The 23,531-nt window shown below is 30.6% G+C and overlaps 1 protein-coding gene across 9 annotated transcripts in view; it reads right to left on the bottom strand.

Annotated features, from left to right (window-relative positions):
• LOC136972348 (neuron navigator 2-like) overlaps positions 1-21,039 on the bottom strand; it is a 49,867-nt gene extending 28,828 nt beyond the window's left edge. The window contains exons 1-3 of one of the 9 annotated variants that reach the window (XM_067266911.1): positions 20,749-21,039; positions 9,578-9,695; positions 8,447-8,499 (exon numbers count right to left, since the gene is read on the bottom strand). In XM_067266911.1, the coding sequence (XP_067123012.1) occupies positions 8,447-8,499; positions 9,578-9,695; positions 20,749-20,814 (237 nt within the window). In that variant the 5' untranslated portion in view covers positions 20,815-21,039. Of the gene's footprint in view, positions 1-1,040; positions 1,354-8,446; positions 8,500-9,577; positions 9,696-9,791; positions 10,042-10,551; positions 10,877-12,142; positions 12,195-13,742; positions 14,050-20,548; positions 20,616-20,748 lie in introns of those variants that run through there. The other 8 variants (XM_067266906.1, XM_067266913.1, XM_067266914.1 and 5 more) reach the window with 8 other exon arrangements.
• Between the last annotated feature and the right edge of the window lie 2,492 nt (positions 21,040-23,531).

Genomic DNA, 23,531 nt, shown 5'->3' with positions numbered 1-23,531 from the left:
AAGAATCGCTTGTAATTTTTTTTCATATATATCACTATGGAACATTAAATGAGCAGATTCCTTCGTGTCCGATTTTAACGATAAACATTTAAATTACAGTACCGCGCTTGAGAGGATCGATACAACTAAAACATCTCTTGAACAGCATGTTTTTAAACGGACGAATGACTAAAGAATAATGCATGTTCTTTCTTCCAGCACTTAGGCACTTTTAACAAGCACGAAGCCAGCGCATGATGATTAAAAGAAGAATAAAAAAAATATATTAATAGATAATATTTCGCATTTAAAAGCGGCATTATATAGTAGGCAAGTTTATAAAAGTACGGATGAAGGTTATATATTGCATTAAATTTCAACTTAACCTTCGAGCGTAGAGTATTAAAGCGTGGTATTTGCGAACAGATCTACATTAAAAAATGTCGCCGCATCTCCAGGCATTTAATTTCGTCTTAAATTTATGTAGGGTTCATTTATAAACTAGTTTCATAACAGTAAAAATCTTTAAATCCAACAATGCGTGCGACCTCTCGTAAACGTTGCTTTCGGGACGTCGACACACGTACAAAGTTTAGATTTCGAAATACTTCAGCTATTAACACTACCTAATAAAACAGAGTTTTTACGAGTGTGTTGCACCCAGTTCTTCACTGTCTACGAACTGTTTACATAAATCCATTATAAACAAAGCCATTCCAGCTCAAACCAATAAATACACTCTAAAATCTGTATTTGTTAATGCGTATCCTGATGAGGACATTGATGAATGCTAAGACAAGTAAAGTTGTTAACGCGCCGATATCTTTTGTATATTTAATTATAACCAGATGCCCGCTTGTCACTGACGTTCGTGCTTCGGGGTGTATGATTAAAATCCCGATTGAAAACAGAGAAGTTTTTTAAAAAATAAAATAAAAAAGCTGCACATAGATTTCCGACGCCTATGTATGATATCCAAATAAAAAACAAGATCTAATCCGAGGGTTTTCTAAAAGATTTATACAGGCAAACTATCGAAGAATCAGCATAAAAAGACTTACCAAACGGGAAAAGATGGGTTGATGTTGTGACAGACTGTTTACCATCTAATATTACAAGGACAAGTCCGACAGCAGCTGCTTGCTGTATAATCCAACAGCCTTCTATCTGGATCTCGTTTCACACCTCGGAGACGAACTTGCTATGTTTCGCGGCTTAAAGAATGTTCTCACGAGTTCCTAAAGTTAAAGGGTGTTAAACTGTTTGAATGACGTCCTAAGCAAAAATTGTCTACTTCCTCGGTGGCGCTCCGTGTTTCTGAAACACGAATTTTTGCTCATTTTCAAAGCGATCTCTTTTTTCTAACTGAAAACGTTTCTATTATTTTAACTCTTGTTGAAATTCAATTTTTTATAGCCGACATTTTTTTTTAATTTAAAAAACAGAACAAATTTAATTATTTTTGTTTTTACAATTAAATATTTGCCTTCCATTACTGAAAAAAATATAAAAAAATAATAAATTCTTTGATTCAAAATTGAAATTTTTATTCTTGTATTATTTTATATTTTTAAAATTTGACCAAACTCGAAATTGATTTTTCTTTGGCATTTTTAAAACAGAACTTTTTAATCTTTTGCACGACTTAAAAAAGGAATTCTTCAGAGCCATTCATTTTGTCGCAGGAATATTTGTTTCTGCACAATTTACTCTTAACGACCGTCAACAAAATCCTGCCCACTCTTATCGTTGAATTACAAGAAATATTGCGCTTTCTTCCTATTGCATTTCGTTTGGTCGGGCTTTTTAGGAGATGGATTTCCCCATAGACGCGTAATGACCTAATAAGCCCTTTCCCAAGACCCGATGATCATTTTTCAAAACCTCGATCGATAAATTGACGTAACGAAGCTTTGCTGATCTTCAAATTGATAGAATATCAGTTTTGAACAGAATTAATATGGGAGAATCTTACTTAGACTTATCTAAAATCTTTATGGGAATTTTTATAGCTCACTGCATTACTCTAAGTCACTGCTAGCTTTTTCGAACTTTCGATTTACTTAGCTAGCTTTCTCCGGACAGCCCCTCCCAAAAAAATGTAAACTATTTCGGCAACTAGACGAACTGCGGCGATAAATCATAAAATTAACCAAAGTTCAAAATGAAATCCTCAAGTTTTTTAATATCATTTATCACTCTAACAGCCCGTCAAACTCGATATTTTAGATACTTAATCTCCCCATCGACATTCATCATTCCGAACTATACAACGTTCGACATGACAAATGCATGGCAAAAGCTCAATGGTCAGTAGACAGATGAGTTCGTGTTTAAAGCTTTTCTTTTTTATAATGTGAATTTAGCCAAATGTTCGAAATTAAAAACAGTCTATTAGCAACGGTTCGACTGATTTCACGAGAAAAACTAACCAATAGTAGTAATACAAATCTGATATTGACTCTAAACAACAGTATATTGTACAGTACTGTCTCAATTCCCAAATATTAACACAGAAAATAAGGATTAACCGTCCTATTTATTGATTATAAATGCTAAAATTAACACCGAAACATTTCACCCGCATAATTTACGAACTAATAAATTAATATTTATGAATATCTAAAAATATGCAGGGTTATTCGTTTCAATTGATCAAGTTAACACGAAAAACGAGTATTAATTGTAATTTCCCGTATTTTTTACACACAACGAATATAAAATTCTCTTCTAAAGTCGACCATACGGAGTCGTCGAAGTTCAAAAAACAGCTTATTTGGCACTCTCTATGTTTAGCGCAGGAAGTGCATGTTTAACGAAGTTGCCAGTCACGCTTAATTGGCAGTCAACTCATCTCAATAACTGTCTCTTCCAGACAGCAGCCATTACATCTTCGTTACATTTATTAAGATCCCCGATGGAGTTATTAGGGAGGAGGAGGAGGAGGAGGAACTTGTTAATCGCATCATAAACAATATTTTTGTTTATCAAAAAGGGAGGGGGAATTTTTTTTAAAAATACAAACAAATATTTCATTCATAAAAGTAATTTTAAGACAGACAACTGAGACAAAACAGTTTTTCAGACGAGGGATTAAAGAGATTTCCTAGAGATTAAACAGAAAGGACGGATATTGTGCAGGTCCTCGGGATCTACTCCAGAACACTGTGCAGGTGGCATTTTTTCACTAAAATAATCGTTTATAAATATTTTTCGGCCATCTATTTATAAATTTAAACTGTGTATACTTTATATAAGTGGTGAAAGGGGTGAAAGTTATTAGATTTTTTTATTCAGTCGATATTATTATTAGGCTTACAGGTTGAACGTAATATCTCAACTGGTTAATACTATTAAAGAAATACATCAAGACTGGATATTAACTACAATGATTTCAATTATTTAATAAGAACAATCGAATGATTATTGTATATTTTACAGATTTTGAATACATGTGAATAGATATGTCGCAAGCGTGCTTGAGTGTGTCCATTTTTATGTCACATATATTCACAAATATATAAAACCTTTACAGCAAATAATAAAATTAATATAATTGAACTATAATGTATTATGGATACACGTTAAAGAATGATAGCATATATTATTTAGTATGATCTCTTTGATCATATAATACTCTATTTTATTATATAAATATACAGCGTATTTTTCCACGTTTGCTTTATTTGCTAATTTTTCCTGGTGGACTTTAAAAACGGGCAAGCAATTAGTACAGAACGTTATTTAGTACAAAACTAATTCTGAGAATATGATAAAAAGAGGTCATTTTTAAGTAAAATTACAGTAATTAAGCAACTCAGCTTCTTTATGAATCGACATAATATAATTTTCCAAGGTCAAAAGAATGGTATAAAAATTTTTAGTTTCAATAATATTGAAAGAAATTGGTCTAAAGGGCAGCAAATCGAATAATAATAATAGCAATTTCTTTTAAATGAGTGAGACTACTTAAACAAATTCAACAACAGCATTAAGACCACTTACGCAATTTTCCATCCTTAAAATTAGACACGATACGAGAGAGAGAGAGAGAGGGAAAAAACTACATCTTTTTCTTCATCTCCGATTGCATTAGTCTGAAAGGATGAATGGGAGATTTATGTGCAAGGCATTCAAACATGTTAAATAAGTAAAAGATCGCTTTAATTAAGTGAAACATCATCGCGTTACCTTCTACGAAAGAAAAATGAAAGAGTGAAAAAGACAAATTTGCATCACAATTATCTGAATCGCTCTTTAAACATCTGAAACTGTCCACCTGCTGCTGGCAATTCGATCTGAACGATACTGGGTTTTGCAGCTAGCGATAGCGATGACCCCCTTTAGCTTATCTTTTGATTTTTTTGCGTTTTCCCGCGCTCTCTAATGATGACGTTTTCAGTTTTTCAACTTCGGGTTAATGTCCAGACTTTGCAAAATTAAAAGCAAGGGGGAGAGAACTTCTAGAAATGGATCGTTTGTCCACAGGAGGAAAAAAAAAGATCATCTGATTAATTTTAGACATAAGCATATATAAAGAACGTTTAAAGAAAAAGAAAATGCTACTAAAAATATTTTGGTTCGTAAATTTTCTGAAGTGCTAAGGGATGGTGTCAGTTATCTAAAATGGTAAAGTAGTTAAGATTTTACACTTGATAAATGATGATGATGATGAAACGATTCAGTTTCTATAAATCATCAAATGTAATAATAGAGTTGGAATTATTGTATTAAAAATCTTTAAAAATTTTAAATGTTAAGGTGTATTTTTGCCTCTAATTTAAAACTACGAGGGAGGAAATGTTTTCAAAATTAGAATAGCCATTTTTAAATAAATCTGCTTATCGTAGTTGAAAATCAAACACTTGACATTTGTGGATTAAACAGAGTTCATTTTCTTGAGTTACAGACTGTGAAATTAGTTTTATTTTTGAACATCCTTTCATATATATACTATTGGCTGAAATTTCAATATGAATTTTGCTTGATGTATTTTCAATTTTTGAATCGTTTTATCTCTTCGTGCAGTGACGTTTTTACACATTTGATTCCACAAATGTCCAATTGCCTCGGTTTTATTGACCCTGAAAATTTACTGGAAGTTATTTTCACACTGCAGATGGTGTTTGTTTAAAACTGCAGAGAAATACTTCACGCCTCGAATAACTCTTTCGACTGTTTTAAATTCCGAGAGGAGATATAAGAATAAGAAAAAAGCCGCTGTATCACATTACAAAATTTTTATTTCGATATTTATGTCGCCCCTTTGTAAGTTTGAAATGTTTATAATTTTATATTTATGGGTTGCTTATAGAATAATCGAAAACTTTTAATTGAATGTCTCATCGAAGATGTCAATTTTTTAGCATGATTTCTGAAAAATTATATACTTTATGAAGTTATAATATATTAATTATAATTTAAATACCTTACGTCAATAATTGTTACGCTTTTCTAACGATTAATTGATTATTTTTTCGTCATACAGCTTTTAACAAAAGCCAATTATGGGAAATAACTAGTCATTTTAAAAATCAATTATACATCTACGTACACTGTCTCTAAGGGGACAGTTTTTATTCTTAAATTTGATTTTAAAAAATACGGTAATATTCTTGATTTTTCATCATAAACAGACTTTCGTGTGTTTCTGTAAATATCCGTTGTAGCGAAACACGACCTCCTATCAATTTTCTGACATTTACTCTCTCGACCATAGTAACTGTTGTTTTTCTCCAGTAAAAAAGGTCCCATCTCATCCATTTTCTCATAATAACCCCTCTATACTGAAACGATAAATATTAGGGCTGTTTTTCATCAAGCTCCGCCATCCCAAATTCGTAAAACAAACTTTTACAGAGTTCAGATTCTAATCTGAACTACTGAGAAATTTATCGGAGGTGGCCATCGCTTATATACATCTGCCATCGTTTAGTCTTTCGGGATATACAAGGTATCAATTTCACGTTCGATAATTGGAAACGGTGCAGGTGGATTGAAGCTGTAGGGGTGCGAGGAGGAGGGGGTGGTGGAAAAAACTGCAGTCCGATCCATTAACCAAAATGCTGATGCTCAAACTAGACATACTGACACAGAACGGTGGTATGTGTGACTAAACCTCATCTCCATGTATGAGTCTACCTCCTCTGCATCTATGACATCACCGGGTCCACCTTGCCTTTCCATCAGTGCGTTTGGCTTATTGACTAATCTTGCGGGAAACGAGAACCAACTAGAAATGACGTCATGTTGAAAGTTGACTAACGCTCGCACCTTACGAATTCCGCGCTCTTTGTAAACTCAATTGCAATTGATTCGGGACAAAAAAAGGGGAAGAAAAATGTATAGACTATATAAAGATGACGTCATTGTTGGATAAAAGCAAAATGCAATTAATAAAACAAGTGAGGATGAATGTTGAGGCGATTTCTCTCTCGGGTTTTAACAGATTCTGCGATTTCTGTGGTAATATTTCAACAATTATAAAACGCTAGCGTGAAAACCACGATATCGATATAATGGAATTAAATATGGGTTACAATTTATGATAAAGATTGAAAATTTATTATACAGCCTGTTGTACGCCTTCGCTTGAATATGCATTATTAATACATATTGTCGCAGGACACACGAGTAAATACGACTTTGTGCAAATATGTTCATAAGATTTGGTAAACAGCATGCATAAAATTTTTGAATAAGAATGTTAATATAGTTCCAAATACGAATAATAAATGAATAATACGAAATAAATGCTATGTAATAAACAGAATAATAAGCACTATCAGGGACTTTAATAAAGTAATATAATAAAACTGAAATAATGACCCTTTTACACCTTTTTTACATTAAGATAACTTATTAAAGAGTTTATTTAATGTTGCATAATATATTTCTAAGTTTAAATTATGTTAAACATTAAATTATAAATATGTTATTTTATGCAAAACTTTATCTATTATGCAGAAATTATTTTGAATTCAAGAAATTGCAGCATTTATTGTATTGAAATTTAACATGGATTTTTAATTCTACAGTCGCATTAAAAGTAATGATGATAATAATGTTTATACGTTCAAGTTTACAATATATTAAAAATACTGTGTATTCAAATGGCATCGTTATTTTAAAACATAAAAAAATAGCAATTTTGATTTCGAAAAAATAAAAATAGATAATTTTTATGCATTAAAATAAGGTGTTCAAATTTCATTGGTCTAATTATCGTAAATTAAATATTTACTAATGGATTCGTTTCTGAGTGCTTGTTTAGAGGTTAATTTGTATTTTAGTTGTGAAAATCTACTTAGTTCCATTAGTAATACTTAGCAATTCGCGGAAATCGGTTAAAAGATAATGATAATGAAGCGAAAAAGCTTAACTAAACTTCAATGAAGCGGATTAACAATTGGACAAAGGGCTACACTATCTTGGGTATCCCACTGTGGTTGCTACGAAAAGAATTAGACTATTCTAGATTTAAACATAACTAAAACCATATTTGGAAATAATTTGTTAAAATTTAACGACTTGCAGAATTTTTCTTCTAACAATTATTTATTCTCAATAAATCACAATAAACTTAACTTTCTATATTTAAAAATAGTATGTAAAAATCGAATATCTTGCTAATGGAGATTCGAAATAAAATTTGATTTGCAATGCAGTAAGTGTCAATTTCTGAAATATTTCACTTTATATTATAGACTATAAAATTATAAAGAGGCTATACGATTTAAGATCACGCATTAAAAAAGCTATAAAATATGTTATAAAAATAATAAACCTTACATTTATATATATATATAAAGCAATTTTTACCTGTTATTCGTAGTCACATTTTAGTCCATACGAAAACAATGAAATTCAAACAAAGAATTCACGATTTCATTAAAAGCTAAGAAAAATATTTATATTTCTTATCCTGGAATTTAGATTCTGCAATTAACTCGTAAAAATTCGTTATTAATTTCTGTATCTTTAACAAATTAAAAACAGACTCGAAAAATACTGCTTACCTCTTAACTAACTCAACGACCGGCAAACCTACGGCACAAAGAGTTGTGCGCTGGAATGCCGGTGCATTTCGAGCCATTTAGCAAATTACACTCACACAACAGATAATAAACCTGCTTAAAATCCCTCACTCTGAAGCTCGCGGCACCTTTTTTTTTTGAGAAAACGCGCTTTAAAGGAAACACCTTTGGCTAGTTTCGTGTTCACCTGCGGACCGCATTTCTCCAGTGCTGCTGCTGCTGCTAACGCTTCATTCCAGAACCGTTTGCATCCAGAGGATCTACGTAGCGATGATTCAGAGCTCGGAGCTCGGCAGTGACGCTTTTGCAATAACGTGACTAATCGCGTCTAATGTGGTCCTCTACCAAAGCGACACTTCAGCATTAGCAACAACTACCTGTGCTTATGCGGAATAGAGCAATTAATTGAGATTAAACTTAGGTATACTCACCATTTCTTCCGCGTTTTGGGGTTTTCTGACGATGTTGGGAATTTTCACGCCAACTGCAATTAATTAACGTATGTTAAAACTTTTCTAGTTACTTAAAAAGATTCAACAGTTTTAGATTTTATTCAATCGATGACTGAAATTAAACTGAGTCGGTATTTTGTTTAGGATACAAAAGATCACGAAGAGGAAACTAACTAAATAAACGAGAGAGTGGATGGAGAGACGTTCACGGTTCAAAAGCTACAAAGATTGCAAAAAGGGACAGGAGCCATTAGTTGCTAGAACTGCTCAACGGTAGTCGGTAATTCTGAACTTGACAAGAATCGAGGCGTGCGAGGTTTGTTGACAATGTGTGTCAGTTGTTTGGCGAAGAAAGCAGGCTTTGACAGTTTCTGAAGATGTAAAAGATTTCGAACATAAGTTTCCTCTTCATCCTGTCATCGATTAAACTCATTTATATGTCCGCGATATGTTTATATTTTTCCCCTTTTTCTTGACTTTTATTAATTTTAAGCACCCAAAAAAACCGGCAGATTACTTAAATAAATATGTTTGAATGATTTATATTAAATATTTCTTCTATTTTTTTCACTTTTAGTGTTTAAAAATATGGTGCAGCTGGACGAAAATTAAGTGTTTTTCTTCTTTAAATCGTCATGTAAATTATTAATGTGTATAATAGATTTGATTTTTTATACAACTATAAACTTGGAATTTATATACATAATATTATACATAGTTTATGACAAATAAGAATAATTATTAACGTTATAAGCATATATTTTGCAGGTTATGTATCTCAATTTTTATCTTACTCTGGATGATATTGGCTCTATTTTAAATCCATCTTTAAGTGCCATACCTGAAATATAACGATTTATATCATATTTACAACTAAAACTAATTAAATTAATGTAAACTAAATAGGAACATGTGTGTTATTTTCATCTATATATCACTTAAAAAATGTTTTTCTGCATAGAAAAAAAAATATATCAATACTCTATGCATTTTTTTCGCTAATTAACATCAATTTAAAATAATTTATTGTATGGGCATTTCGATGATGTTTCTTTACACAAACATCATCGAATGCATACAATTCATTTAAAAATAATTTAGAACACTCACTAACAGCTTCGATGACGTCAGCGAGGAGAACACCATCCCGAACGTCGTTCTGCAAATCTTGAACGCATCTCTTATAATGTCCTCTTTCCAAATAATGATTAGCCCATTCCATATAAATCTGGAGGAAAAGGGGGAAAACACATATTTATTATTATCATTATTACTATTATTAAATATACAACTTCATTTTTCCATTAATGATAACAGTACGAACGGAGGGAAGAGATGGTAGAAAATTCGACCCTGTCAGCACTGGTGTCATTGGTTGTTCTGTGAGCCATAGCAATTAAGTGGCGCCTTACGGGTTCGAGGACAAGGTGGAGAAAGAGAGAGCGAGAGACAAGCCAACTATATATAGATTCGTTGCTAGGAATACTGGACTTACGTTATCGCGAAAACGGAAATTTTCATCCGCCAACGCACACATGATCAACATATTCCATCTATCGTGAGCATTCTTTAAAACTCACAAATCCAGTTAAACGGAAGGACCACAAAAAAGGAAACACGTCCAATCTAAACCCTCGTACACAGTATAATGTATTTGCTTCGCTTCGGTTTATTATAAATATTAGATCATTTTACGCAGAAATAAATATGGAATACTTAATTCAAAAGATGTAAAATTCATTAAGCAATAGCCGATTAGTCGGATTTAACTTAAGCACTAATGCTTAATTAGTAGACGTGCTTAAAGCTTTCTAATTGTTATGTTCATTAAGTGAATTACTTTGCCATTTTACACTAAAACACAATCATTATTTTATTCAATAAAAAGTTATTTTAATGTTATAAAATTAGTAAAAACTGTACAAAATAATAGTAAAAATTAGTTATTACCGACAAATTTCTTTTCGAGTCACGTAACTCGAATAATTTGCATAAACGGCAGCCAAACTTTGTAAATCGTAAGCGGATTGAAGTGGGGGATTTTGAAGAGATAAAACGGTATAAAAAGTAGGTTATAAAATTACCTGAACGATAAGAAAATTGCCTTTAGAGTCATTAGAATATCTTTTCTTAATACAATCCATCCAAAACGGGGATAAAGTGAGGAAAAAGCAGACCAACTGTACTGACGGTCTTTACACGTGCGAAACATCACGGCACGTGCCAGCATACCCGATGTGATTGGTCGATTCGACAAACAGCTGACGTCGGTCGTTTGGAGTTGCTGTCATGTCGCAGGGTCAAGGATATCGGACGCGGGATCTTCTTACAATTCGAGTTAATTATTTATATAGACAAACTTTGACCCCCACACCTTAGATCGTTTTCTAACAAGATGTTATCAAAACCTAGTTTAATTGCGTCATATTGGGACAGGGTCATCTGGAACAACCAAATGTTTCACAGAAAAGGGAAGAAGGGGTCGATTATAACGTTAAGGAACAATTCAAGTAAAAAAAGTTGTGAACCCTTAAAATTTCCACGTGATTTTAATAAATGAATAAAATTTAAATAAAAATATCGTTTAAACAGCCTATTTTTTTGTTGTATTAGTTTTTATAAATATTTAATAAGTATCAATTCGGGCAACAGTTACGTGTTAGTGTTTTTCTGATCCCCGTCCCTTAAAAAAAATCGATCGTTAATTGACATCTGGGCACGTAATTTTTCTTTTCTATTGCTTATTTTTTTTTTTAAATATTAATCTTAAAAACAAATAAAATTAGCTAATTATAGCGTAATTAAATTTATAACGGCTGATACAAATTAATTTTAACTGCTACTATCCGTAACAAATAGGAGTCGGTAGATTAATCATGTGATACTAATTATCCAATGAGATTCTGATTTTTAAATTAATCGCTTTATAATTATAACCACGTGATAGAAAACGGAACACCTATTGGTCAGTGGAAAATATTTTGAAATTAATTATAATAAGGTAAATAAGAAAAATGTCACATGAAATTATAGCTAATTATTTTGGATAAATTTAAATTAGTACAGAAAGTTAGACGTTTAGAGATGTTAATTTAGTGATAAAAAAGTAATTTCAACTGTGTTACCGTAGGAAATTTTTTTAAACAAGATTAAGCTATTGTTCTCGTGACTGGCATCGATTTTGGTCGACTATTAACTTAACTTTTTATAGGAGTAGATAGGATTAATAGCATGAAAGGCAGATTTCCCAGAGCTAGGGGGATATCTGATTAGCTTACGTGACAGAATGTTAGGCTTTCACGCGATACGGAAGCCTTAATTTATTCACATAATAAAAAAACAAAAGAGAATAAAGTTTTATTATAACCATATGACAAAATAGATCTAAAATTAAGATTTTATTTCATTTTAAAAGCTTTAGAACTATCTATTGTTTAATTTTTGAAGAAATTAGAAAGTTGAATATACTTTATAGTACAGAAGGTATTTGTATGCTAGTACACAGTACAATCAAGGCTTTTGTAACTAATAAAAGACATTAAAAGTGCCAGTTCATTGAAGAAACATATTTAATTCTTCCAGCTTGTGTGTTGGAGTTTCAAAAATGAAAAACTAATGATCAGAGCTGAGAAATATAACTTAAAAATTGAAATTTTAATGAGTGAACAAACCAACCTGATCGAAGTGCATCTTCCTAATAGGCAAAGAGAGAACATTCAACTTTTGTTTTAAAGGAAACAGCCTTATTTGGTTTTCCCTAACCAAGGGCGAACGTAATGCATCAATAGTTGATTTCCTTTCTCCACACCTACGATTAATTAAGGTGTGTCCACTTCCATTTTTCTTTACAAGTAAAGTATAAAAACTCATTTTTGATCATTAAAGAAAAAAAAAAACAGGAATTTTTGATATATATTTATTTATTCATAACTACTTGATAAAACCTGTATGAGATATAGCGATAGGGAAATAACTTGTTAGTTTATTGTTAATATATATTATTATTAGATTAATAGAGTTTTATATTATAAAATATATTAAGGCAAGTTCGTAACAAGTTTTGAAAATAACTGTACTGAATTCAAAGGTTACAAAGACCTTTAAACTATCCTGAAACAAGTTAATGGTTTGCGTACATTATTATTCTTCTGTTAACTTACAATTGATATTAAAGTGATATTTAAAAAAAATAAATTTTATTTGGTTTAATTATAGAAAATTTATTATTAATATTCTTTTAAAAGAAAGCAAATAAGATTTAAAACAAAGTCTTACTTTCCAGGTATTATCTTCGTGGCTATGTTTACATAAAACAGTTCGCTTTACACATTGTAATTACAGAAAATTACTCAATTAAATTTTTTCATCTTTATAACCTTAAGCAAGACAAAATAACAATAAGAAACGGTAATTTTATTTATTAAATTCATTATAAATGTAATTATGTAATTACATTCCAACTATAAAAGTCAAAACAGGATCCAACTTTCATAGAACCAGTCTACAAACTGGTCAAATTTTTAAACTTTTTTCAGCCGGAACTACGTATCAAAAGCAGCTTTCCCTTGATAATAAAACTAGAAATCCTTTTTTTAAAGCTATTTTTATAAAACTTTCAGCAACGTAAATGCTCCAATTTTTTTAAAAAACACCTACGATTTTCACAGTTTGTAGCACTTACAAAAATGTAATTAAAGATATTTTAAACTTCGACAACTTTAATCACAATACGTAATGCAATTTATTATTATAGTGTTATTCTGTTTCATACTAACATGAATCTATTTTCCGGTGTTCCAATCCTTCCACTATTCGTATCACCCTTCCTGAGCTTCATTATGTAAATGAAAGTGCATAAATAATCATTTGAGATTGTTTATCGACCTGGAAACAACTATAATTATCATATATGAAATGTGGCATGGGATTTATACAGGCATGGTTTCACATCTGTAAATTTTACCAAAGCCTCCGGAAGTCGCATTCTAACACAATACACTTTTTCCGGTTAAGCAATGACATTATTACATTGTTACTTGCACCATTTTATGACACATGCCGTCATTTTTTATGCTAAATTTCACTAGTAATCGATGTTACGTCACGAAAATAAAGAAAAAAAAACTTTAGCTTAAGCTTACGAGTATTCAATGAAGATGTTCAATATACTAAAATGATGTCAATTTGTATTATGGCATATACTCAAAGTAATCAGTTTGTAAAGTGTTTATTTAGCGTAATTACTTAGAAAATGAACAGATGTGAAGATAATTACCTGTCTACCCCTCGGTCCACAGAGAGCCCATTTTGGTATCTTAGACCTGGCAACCATCTTGTCTGCAGCCTAAGCTAATCACAGAAACAATAATATGAGGCATACTCTCATTAGAGCTGCTTCGTGAAAAGCCAATGCGAAGTAATCACGTGATAGCTGGAAGCAATTGCAGCAAAATTGGGAGGAGGAAATCGTTGCTTACCCGCAGATGATGAGTAATGACATCACTTTAAAATACAGTACAAGGCCACAGTTGAGTCAGGCTTGAACCACACTCGACCAGAATGCATTTTTGCTGCCTTCCCCCTTCGTCAAACGTCTTTTGCGGTAATATGCTGAGTCAGGTAAAGAGTGGGGGGGAATGTCTGAAGTACTCAAAAAACTGTAGAATTATTATGGTGTCCGGGCGATTATATGAAGTATTTGTAAGCCATTTAACCTCATCAAGCGTGGGGCTCGTTCCCACTCCTACTATCAGATGAAAGCCAGGATTCAATTTAGTTGTGCAGGACGTTGACCGGATTTCATCGCAGACAAAATGACTAATCTAGAAATATTTCGGTGTTTTTTATACTCGTAATTGATTTTTTACTATATATTAATAATTTTTTTCTGCCTCGAAACTTCTGTAGCCTAATCCGAATTTACAATCAAAATGGATTCTCTCTTTACAATCTTCATCCAATTTCTACCAACTTAACTTAATTTTCTCCTTACCAATGTATTAAATTTTGACTTTCCCCTTTCGCATCTACCTTAAATTTTCTCCCAAACAGATTTCACAGTGTCAATTTTATTTGATCAAAAGATGATTTTGCTTCTTTCTCTAATTCTCACTAATTATAAAAGATTTCAAATTTAGTACATTTAGTCTACTAACGAGCATACTAAATTGATAATTTCTCTTAGATTAGATTTATTGTTCGAATATAAAATGTAACTAACTCATTAAAAGAATAAAATTACCCTACAGCATCATTAACAGATAACAAACTTTAATGAAAAAAATATATAATTTTCTGTTGTAGATTCATGTTTTTAATTCTTTTTCATTATTAAGTCTTCTTGTAATGTTTTACTTTAGTCCACGTTTCATATATTTCACCAACGCTTTATAAAATTTGGCTTCCTTCCTGTATCATTAGAAAAGCTGTTTTCTCATTATACGTATTATCTAGCTACTTTTAAGGGTATAAAATTAGCAGAGAGATTCTTAAAATATCTTTTAAACACAAAAAAACAATTTACTCCTTACACAATTAAACTTAATAAATCTTCCCACGTAATCTTCAAGGCCAAAGAACAAGGATTTTCAAATATTTTTCTGCTACTCGTAATTTACATTATGTGAATTGTCCCGAAAATTATCCGTAAATATCCTTTATAGCTATAAAATATCCTTCAACAGCCATAACTAAACGCTTTAATAACCTTAAAACACGCACAGGAATTCGTTTCGGGCAAAAGTGAAAAATCGAAAGTACACCGGAATGTAGATTTTTACACTCTTTTACGCATGAAAAATCTACTTTAGGAAATGTTAACATGCTGTTAATTTGAAAATTCAGCTTTCAACTTAAGCTATACAACGGCCCTGTAAACATAATCAATTATTCACACCGATCTACAGGTAATTAAGGATGGTGCGCATAAATTAACGTTTTTCTTCTTCCTTTAATACATTCTAATTATTTTTTTTATTATTACAGATGAATAAATGTTTTAATTATTTATGTAATAAGAAATAGTTATTTCTACAACTCAAGCAAGTTAGACAACTTTCTGGATGAATTCAATTGATGTAATTTCCTGTCTAGGAACGTAAAATGCATCAATGCTTTATTCCTTTTCAACAAAACTTATATCGAATGTAATATAAACATTAAATAACCTTTAATCAATTTATCTAATACATTTAAATTAGTACAAACATTCGATTAAAGAGTTATTTCGTTAATTTATCTATTAAAACTCTCCCCCTCTTACAATCATTTTTTACATCTCCTTGAAACTTAATGCATTTTTGGTTGTTTATTAAAAATATTATTTATTTAAATTTCTTCATAATATTCAAGTCATATTTGAATATTATGAAGGAATTTTAATATAGTTCTTATGGTCAAGGACAGTTTTATATGTAAGGTTTATAAAACGTTAATTTGTTCTCTATCTTTTCGGGAAGAATTCAAATAAATCAGCATAATGATCAGACTTTTATCGTAAATTCATAATTATTTGTTAAAACTACAAATTTTTTAAATAAAAATTGCATTTTGTGATAAATAAAAGCTAAATTTAATTATCATTATTATCAAATTATCAATAAAAGTTTTTGAAAATTGTTATATCAAAACATAAAAAAGATTGGGATTTTTGCCAATTTTATATTTTAAAAACCCACACTTTTTAATATTTATTAACTATAAAAATTTAATTTATAACGATTATCATCGTAGAACTGCATAAGTTTATTTAATATCAATCATTTAAACGAGTGAAAATGCGTAAATATTAACAAATCTTTAACAATTGCGCTCTGATTAAATAAATAAATATAACTAAATCAATAATTAATAAACAAAATAAATTGTTTTTGAACATTTAAAGCAAACTCAGTTCAAAACTATCGTGCTTATTAAACTTAATAAAAGGCAGAAGGTTACAATTGTTAAATAGTTAAAACAGTTCAAAAATAACTCCTAAGTGATACTTGAAATGAATACAGAAATATCGTATAGTATCAGGTAGACAAAATAAAGAAAGAATAAACATTTTTTTTTTCTTATTCCCCTTCACCCATCAAGCACTTGATGTCGGAAAAAAGCCATTCCTCTTCAGGTTGGAGACACATTTTGGACAATAGCCGTACTTGTGTTGCTTCCACAACGACCATTCCCGTAAGAACTATCATTCGGGGAAGGCTTTTACCCCGCAGATGCATCCCCCCGAATCAGAACGGGTAGATAACGATAAATGCAGGTAGTCAGTATGTCTGCTGATACAGGAAGAACATCATATGGCGAGGGGGACATTAACGATTGATATTCCACATAACAACTGTTTGTAACGTAACTTAGTATCTGAAATATTATTATTATTTTTTTTTCCTCCTACTTTAAAAATAAAATATTACATTTTTAACCAATAATAGGATTAAGTTTTGTTTGTATTTAATTCCATTAGGATAGGAAGTGACTAGATAAGGGAAGCCATTAAAAGAGTTTATGTTTAAGAAGAAAGTGGATGTAAAAATTAATTTCGATTAAACAAAGAAATTGTGGTGTTTTCGGCTTTAGAAAATATTTTAAGAGTGTTTTAATTTTGTTTCTGCTTCGTTAAAAAGTCAATAACGTTAATGGTGGCGTGTTTGGTAACATTCGTCTTTAAACCCTCCCCCCATTAATGTTGGCATCTTGCTCATTTCCTGAATAGTTTAACTTCTGTTGTAAGAATTTGACTGAATTAACATTAAAATTAAAACACGTGTTTTCAAATAAAAATAGTTTTTTTTTTCTCTCTCCAGGTTTAAAGACTTTTTAAAAGCTGACATTGTTGACCTATTACAAACAAAATATGAATTATGCATAATTTAACAAGTTAGAGAAATTAACCGTCTAATACGACTAGTTTTCATGCTTTCACATAATTCATCTACAAGTTTTTATGAGTCACAAGGGGTCAATAGTTTAACGAGTCGTGACCTATTCAAAATAACCTCTAATTTTAAAGATGCCAACTGTGAGACCAATTTTCTGAGACCAAAATAACTTTAGTAATGTCTTCCTGAATAACGGAGTTATAACGCTTATGGCTTACATTTTTCTCCCAAAATCTACATTGTTGAAGGTCTTTCGGAGATATACAAAACACGGAAAATCGCAAGAAAAAGAACGTCCTAACAAGATTCTCCGGTTACATCCTTTTTTATTTTTTCTTGCGAACCGACAAGTTACTAGGAGCTCAAATTTTCAATTGAGATCATTATTAAGTTTTTCTTCCCTCCGAAGGGGTTTTTTTTAAGCCTCAGCGTCGTTAATCTGACTGATATTTATCCAATTTTGAAATTAATATTTTTAGCATGTCAAAACTGGATGAAGAGACGATAAAAAAAAAGGTAAAGTTAATTTTTCATTCTTGAGAGAAAGTAAACAGAATATATTCGCACTTTCTGAAGTACCCAGCATTAATCTTCAGTTAATTTTTACTCCCCCCTTCTCGACGACACCGCCATCTGCTGATAAAATGAATAACTAAATGACAAAATTTTAATTAGCAAAAAAATTATATATTGTTTTTTTTTCCTAAGAAATTTAAATTTTATTCACTTCTTATTTCGATTATAAAAAATGTAATTATAATATTTTTTTCCATGTTTTAAATCGCTCTTGTAGTTCACAAATTCATTATTATTATTATTAATTAAATAGTTTGCGAATTTAGATACCCGTTAAATCAGTGATTTACTGAACATTGAAAAAAGTATTTTAGTAATCTTTCCTTGAATATATTATTCTAAGTTAAGAAAACAAGAATTGTGAAATTTTCCTGTTCTCAGTGCGACTTAATTCAACACATTGAAACGAAGAACTAATATTGACTAAGGTTTTCGCTTCTCCTGCATGGTTTTTGGTTCTGATTTATGGTCGAAGAGGAGAATATCGATTGCGAGACTAAGGAGAGTCCAAAATAATCCTTCACTAGGCTTCATTTCTTAAGAAATTGCCCCATTTTCATGTATACACTGTATTAAACGAATTCAACTTTTTAACACATAAAAAGAAAAAAAAAGAGGAAAAAGAGATTGATCACAGTTTTATATTCCTAGTAGACTGCAGCGTTTGAAATTTTATCTCTCGACGAGTTCTTCCTCTTTAGACTGTTAGAAGTGTTTTACTCTATTGGTATGAGGGAAAATGCCTTTATTCTTCTTATATCAATAACTAATTGGTACTTACGTAGTCAACAGCACAGTCTATTGTCGTATTAATTTAATGGGCCAATTGGTATTCGAGTGATGATTTGAGTTTCGAGAGTCTAACGCGTGTCTGCACACACAAATCAGTCACGCACTCAGTTTTGATAAGTAATCGTAAAGCATTTGCCACAACATTAATTCGAACAATACTTCAAGTTTCCATATATGATATAATTATATGCAATGTTTATTTTTGTTAAATGTGATGCTTATCGTTATATTATAATTTATAAATTCTTATAAATGCTCATTTTTAAAGCATCATATTAAAAAAAATGCTTTAAAATAAGGAAAAAGTATGAATGATTTATTTAATTCGCGCCTTTTTTTCCACACAAAATTGGAAACATTATACATTTTATTATTAAATTTAAAACTAATTATTTAAAATTATGGTCAAAAATAAATACTTTATAACCATTATAAAACAGAAATAATATTAACACGTAAAATATGATGGTTAAACAGAATAATAATAATAATAATAATAATAAAGAAAAAATAATTATATTGCTGTTACACAATCTTCCTTCTGGCCAAACCTCATTTTATAGCTACAATAAAATCAGCTTTCGACCCCTAATTTCACAGGGGTTGGTCCTCATTCCCGACTCCAATGAACTCTGTGTAAGAAGCCTTACATAATCAATCAATACGGCAATAGCAAAATCATGTCAGCAATTAACAACCCTGTTGTTTATTATAAACCATACTTTTGACTGCTGGACCGCTGCAAAAAGGGTGGACTTAAAGGGTGTCGCGTATCAGACATCAGAAAACAACAGATAAAGGAAGACAGCGGACATAATTGGATCAGCGTAACAGAGAATCGATATTTGAAATGCCTTTGAATAATAATGCAAAAGCGTCTTTTCCTAGCTTATTTGGACTTAGCTTCTATTTTGAAGATGTTTATGTTCTCACCCATGTTTCTGTATTAAATACAATACGGTAATAACATGATATGTATGCGCTTTCATTCGTTCACTCACTCCGTTTCTATCGAGCCGACCAAATAAAACAATTTTTTTAAACTAAAATTTAAATATCTAATTACCATAAAATTTTATCATCATCATTTTTCGGTATCGGGCTCCATAAAAATCGAACGTTAATGTCTCTGTCATTATTTTTTAAATCAGTAAAACCTTCACGTTAAGACCTCATCTGGCAAGGAACGTGATCCTCAAGTATAAGAGACATCATCTTTCGTAAGGCACCAAATTTAAATTTCGAGAGTGGGAGTCAACGAAAAAATAAATTAGCTGGAAAAAAAAACTACACGAGTAGACGATTTCTATATAAATATAAATTTCATGTCAGTTTATATAAGAATAAAACGAAATTACAAACATTTCTTCGACTTATTTTCTTCTAGACGTTTATCGATTTCTGGAAATACACGGAACCATCTGTATTCTTATCAAGACACGCCTTCTAATCTTGATACCCTACAATAAATTTCGATAAAAAATATGATCTATAAATAATAATAAAAATTCTGGAAAGCCTCCTTCAATGCGGAAATTCATATCATCCGCAAAATATTTAATATACAACCGATATGCATCTCGATCCCTTTACGACCATCCGAACGGAAAAAAAATATCCACGATTAAAAAAGAAAATAATTATACGTGTAGGAAGGTAAAAGTTAATTTCAGATTCTGTACCATCCCCCACAGAATAACGAAAACGTAATTAACCACAAGGGTATTGCGTACCAGGCCAATCCAACCTTAATCAACTTAAGAGCATCGGGATAAATAGCACAATTGTATTGGACCCAAAAATTTACAAATATGAAGAATATTAAATAATATTCATCTACCTTAACCACTTTATTAAAGTGATTATAAAAGAGGAATGTATACGTAGTCTGGTAAAATCGATACGATCTACCTATATAATTATCGAACGGATAATAAATCATTATATAATATTTAATTAAAAAAAACAAATCGTAAGATAAACACCCGTATGACATTTTTTTATATTTACAAATGGCGATTTACTTAAAATTGACCTCACCTTAGTAGCTTCCCTGACAGAAGTATGAGGTTTGGCACATGGTATACGTGAAGCTTGCTTGTCCATCTTGAACACATTTTACGTTTCTTTTGCGCTTTGATATTACGTTAATCCCCACTTACGTCTTCGGTCGACGTCACGTTCGACCCACCTTCTAGCGTTTTCTGGATGCATTTGGCCGTTGGACGGCATCCGACACACGACTGGATCGTTCGATGCGAGAGGGCTTCGAGTACTGCCTGCCCTCTTACGTTTAGGTGTGTGCTGCATCGGATATATAATTATTAAAGGCGACAATTCTCGATAACGCTTATGCTAATTATTCTACCAATTTATAAACTACCTTTTAATTCGTTTATGTCGTAAGTGCTTCCATCTATCGATTAAAAATTAAAAATTTTAATGAATAATTTATTAAATATCCAATTCGAATATCTGATAAACTAGTTTAAAAATTCTCTCTTTAATATAAAAATTACGCAGAATCGATACTGAAATACTTTAAATTATTTTGCAGTTAATTTGATTAGAAAATATAGGCCTATATATATATATATATATAGATTTTCCTACGTTACATGAAAAATTCGAAACAGTAGCGATTAATCGAATGTAATTTATCACATCGGCTGAGATCTGTCGTAAAATGATTGATTTTTAACTGATTCAGATATCTAGCAAAGTATTTTCTTTTTATCATAATAAATGCCGATTAAAATACTCTTTTACGTTTTTATTGTCTACATCCACGTGTTAATTAACTCTAAGAATTTTAGTTTTATTAAATCAGTCGCGACTTATCGCGCTACTTAATAAAGTCGCCAGCGATTTATCGCGTCTTAGCTAAATATGCCAATTAAAATATGTTGAACGTCACAAACAAGTTTTCCTAATGATGAAATATCGCTGGCGATTTTCTCTAAGTTACGACTTATCATTATAAATACTTCTTTTCCTATCTAGTTTATCGTCGAGACGAATTTTTTCTAATGATATAGAGCTAAATTTTTGGGCTCCTTTTTTTTCATCGATCGAAATATCTTCCATTTATAAAATAATTGAATAATAAAATAAATATTTAAATATTTATTTTTAATGGATGAAAATTAAAGCAAAACGTTGCTTACTTTAATAATTTAATACAATGCCATCTTTCGCTAAATAATACAACTAAATATGGCAAATTTAGAAATTTTCTAAATTAATTAGTTACTTCTGTTAACAATAGATGGCGAGGGCTTTGATAGACAGTCTTAAATACAGTATGAAAAATGATCAAAGGGGTGAAATAATTAGAAAGGGAAAATAAATGATTTGACAAATCAACAAGGTCGCCCGGTAATATTTCATTCAACTTGATTGACAATAGCAGATGGCAATTTTATCTTAAGTGCTACACAAACATTCAATTTATCAGATAATTCCACTCCGAATTTTGAATATAAATCACTATTATATTTAATCTCTATATCTAAAATTTATCTTAAAAACACGCAACTGGAGTTAAAATTAATACTAACCATCTAATCGTTCCAACTACCATTTTAACTAATTTTTTTAATGATATGAAAGGAAAAAATAAATAAAAAACACTATGTTTTATGCTGATAATTTTCACGGGCAAACTATCGTAGTTATCGCACATATAACGGGTTTTCGACCTTTAAAAGTTCAAGAGGGATTGTGGAATTTTCTTTTCCTCTTAGATAATTTCGGCATGAAAATAATAATTAATGATTATGTGACTAGTAAATGTAGTATAGTTGAGAGATCAAGCATAAATTATGACATTACCTTAACTATATTTGGTATTAAGTAAAGTTGATCAACCCGTCAAGGTTAGTGCAATTGTTATGAATTTTTTTTTTTTAGTCTAGAAAAGATATGATAAGAATCATTTAATTATGCTAATTTTCTTGAATTTTAGGGTCTGAGAATTTTTTAAAGAATTTTCCACTTTACGGAACGTATAATTTAATAATAAAAAGGAATTCATTAGAGGAATCGAGTGGAGAAACCGTTATTTCAATTTCACTTTCAAGAATTTTCCATTTTCAAGAATGCTGTTTATGCTTATAGAATATTTATATTATTAAACCGTCTACACTATAATTATTTACAGAAAATTTTACTTTAGTTTATACAATTACAGTATATTATTTAAAGGGAATTTTCTATAATTATCTATCATTTTAAAATTTATATCCTATTGAACTTAACAATCCTCTTCATTGGGTAATACCTTCTGATAATTTCTGCAATGTTCAACCTTGAAATGGGATTAATCTGCTACCAGCTTTTATCCTTTGTTTACTTATAAATCGCTTAAAATATTTTCGAAAATTACAGTTTAAATTATATATTATTTCTTATCATAAAAATAAATTTCAAAAATATATAATGCAGAATGGATAATAAATACTTAAAGTATACTTCCAGCCTAAATTAAGAAAGATTAATTAGTTACGTGACTTCGAGTTACGTGATGAATTTTGACATTTTATGGTCAAAAATACATAAATAATAAAACCATTTATTATAATATATCAGGTTGTTTTTCTATTCAGGCAAACAATAATATCTTGGCAGAATCATTCCTCTCTTTTTCGTGACTGTATAAAATTTACGTGAGTACAGTATATAAATAAATATTATAATTGACATTAAACTCTAACCAATTTAACAACAGAAAACTTACATTTGGGAGTATGTTTAGCTTAGAAATTACTCAAAATAATCGGTGATTAATATGCCAAGCTATGCGACAAAACCAATCACTGTCA

Source organism: Centruroides vittatus, unplaced genomic scaffold (assembly GCF_030686945.1).
Source record: "Centruroides vittatus isolate TY-2023 unplaced genomic scaffold, ASM3068694v2 contig_290, whole genome shotgun sequence".
In the NCBI taxonomy this organism is placed as follows: domain Eukaryota; kingdom Metazoa; phylum Arthropoda; class Arachnida; order Scorpiones; family Buthidae; genus Centruroides; species Centruroides vittatus.
Note: the sequence above shows the minus strand (reverse complement) of the source record. Positions and strands in the feature narration are given on the sequence as shown.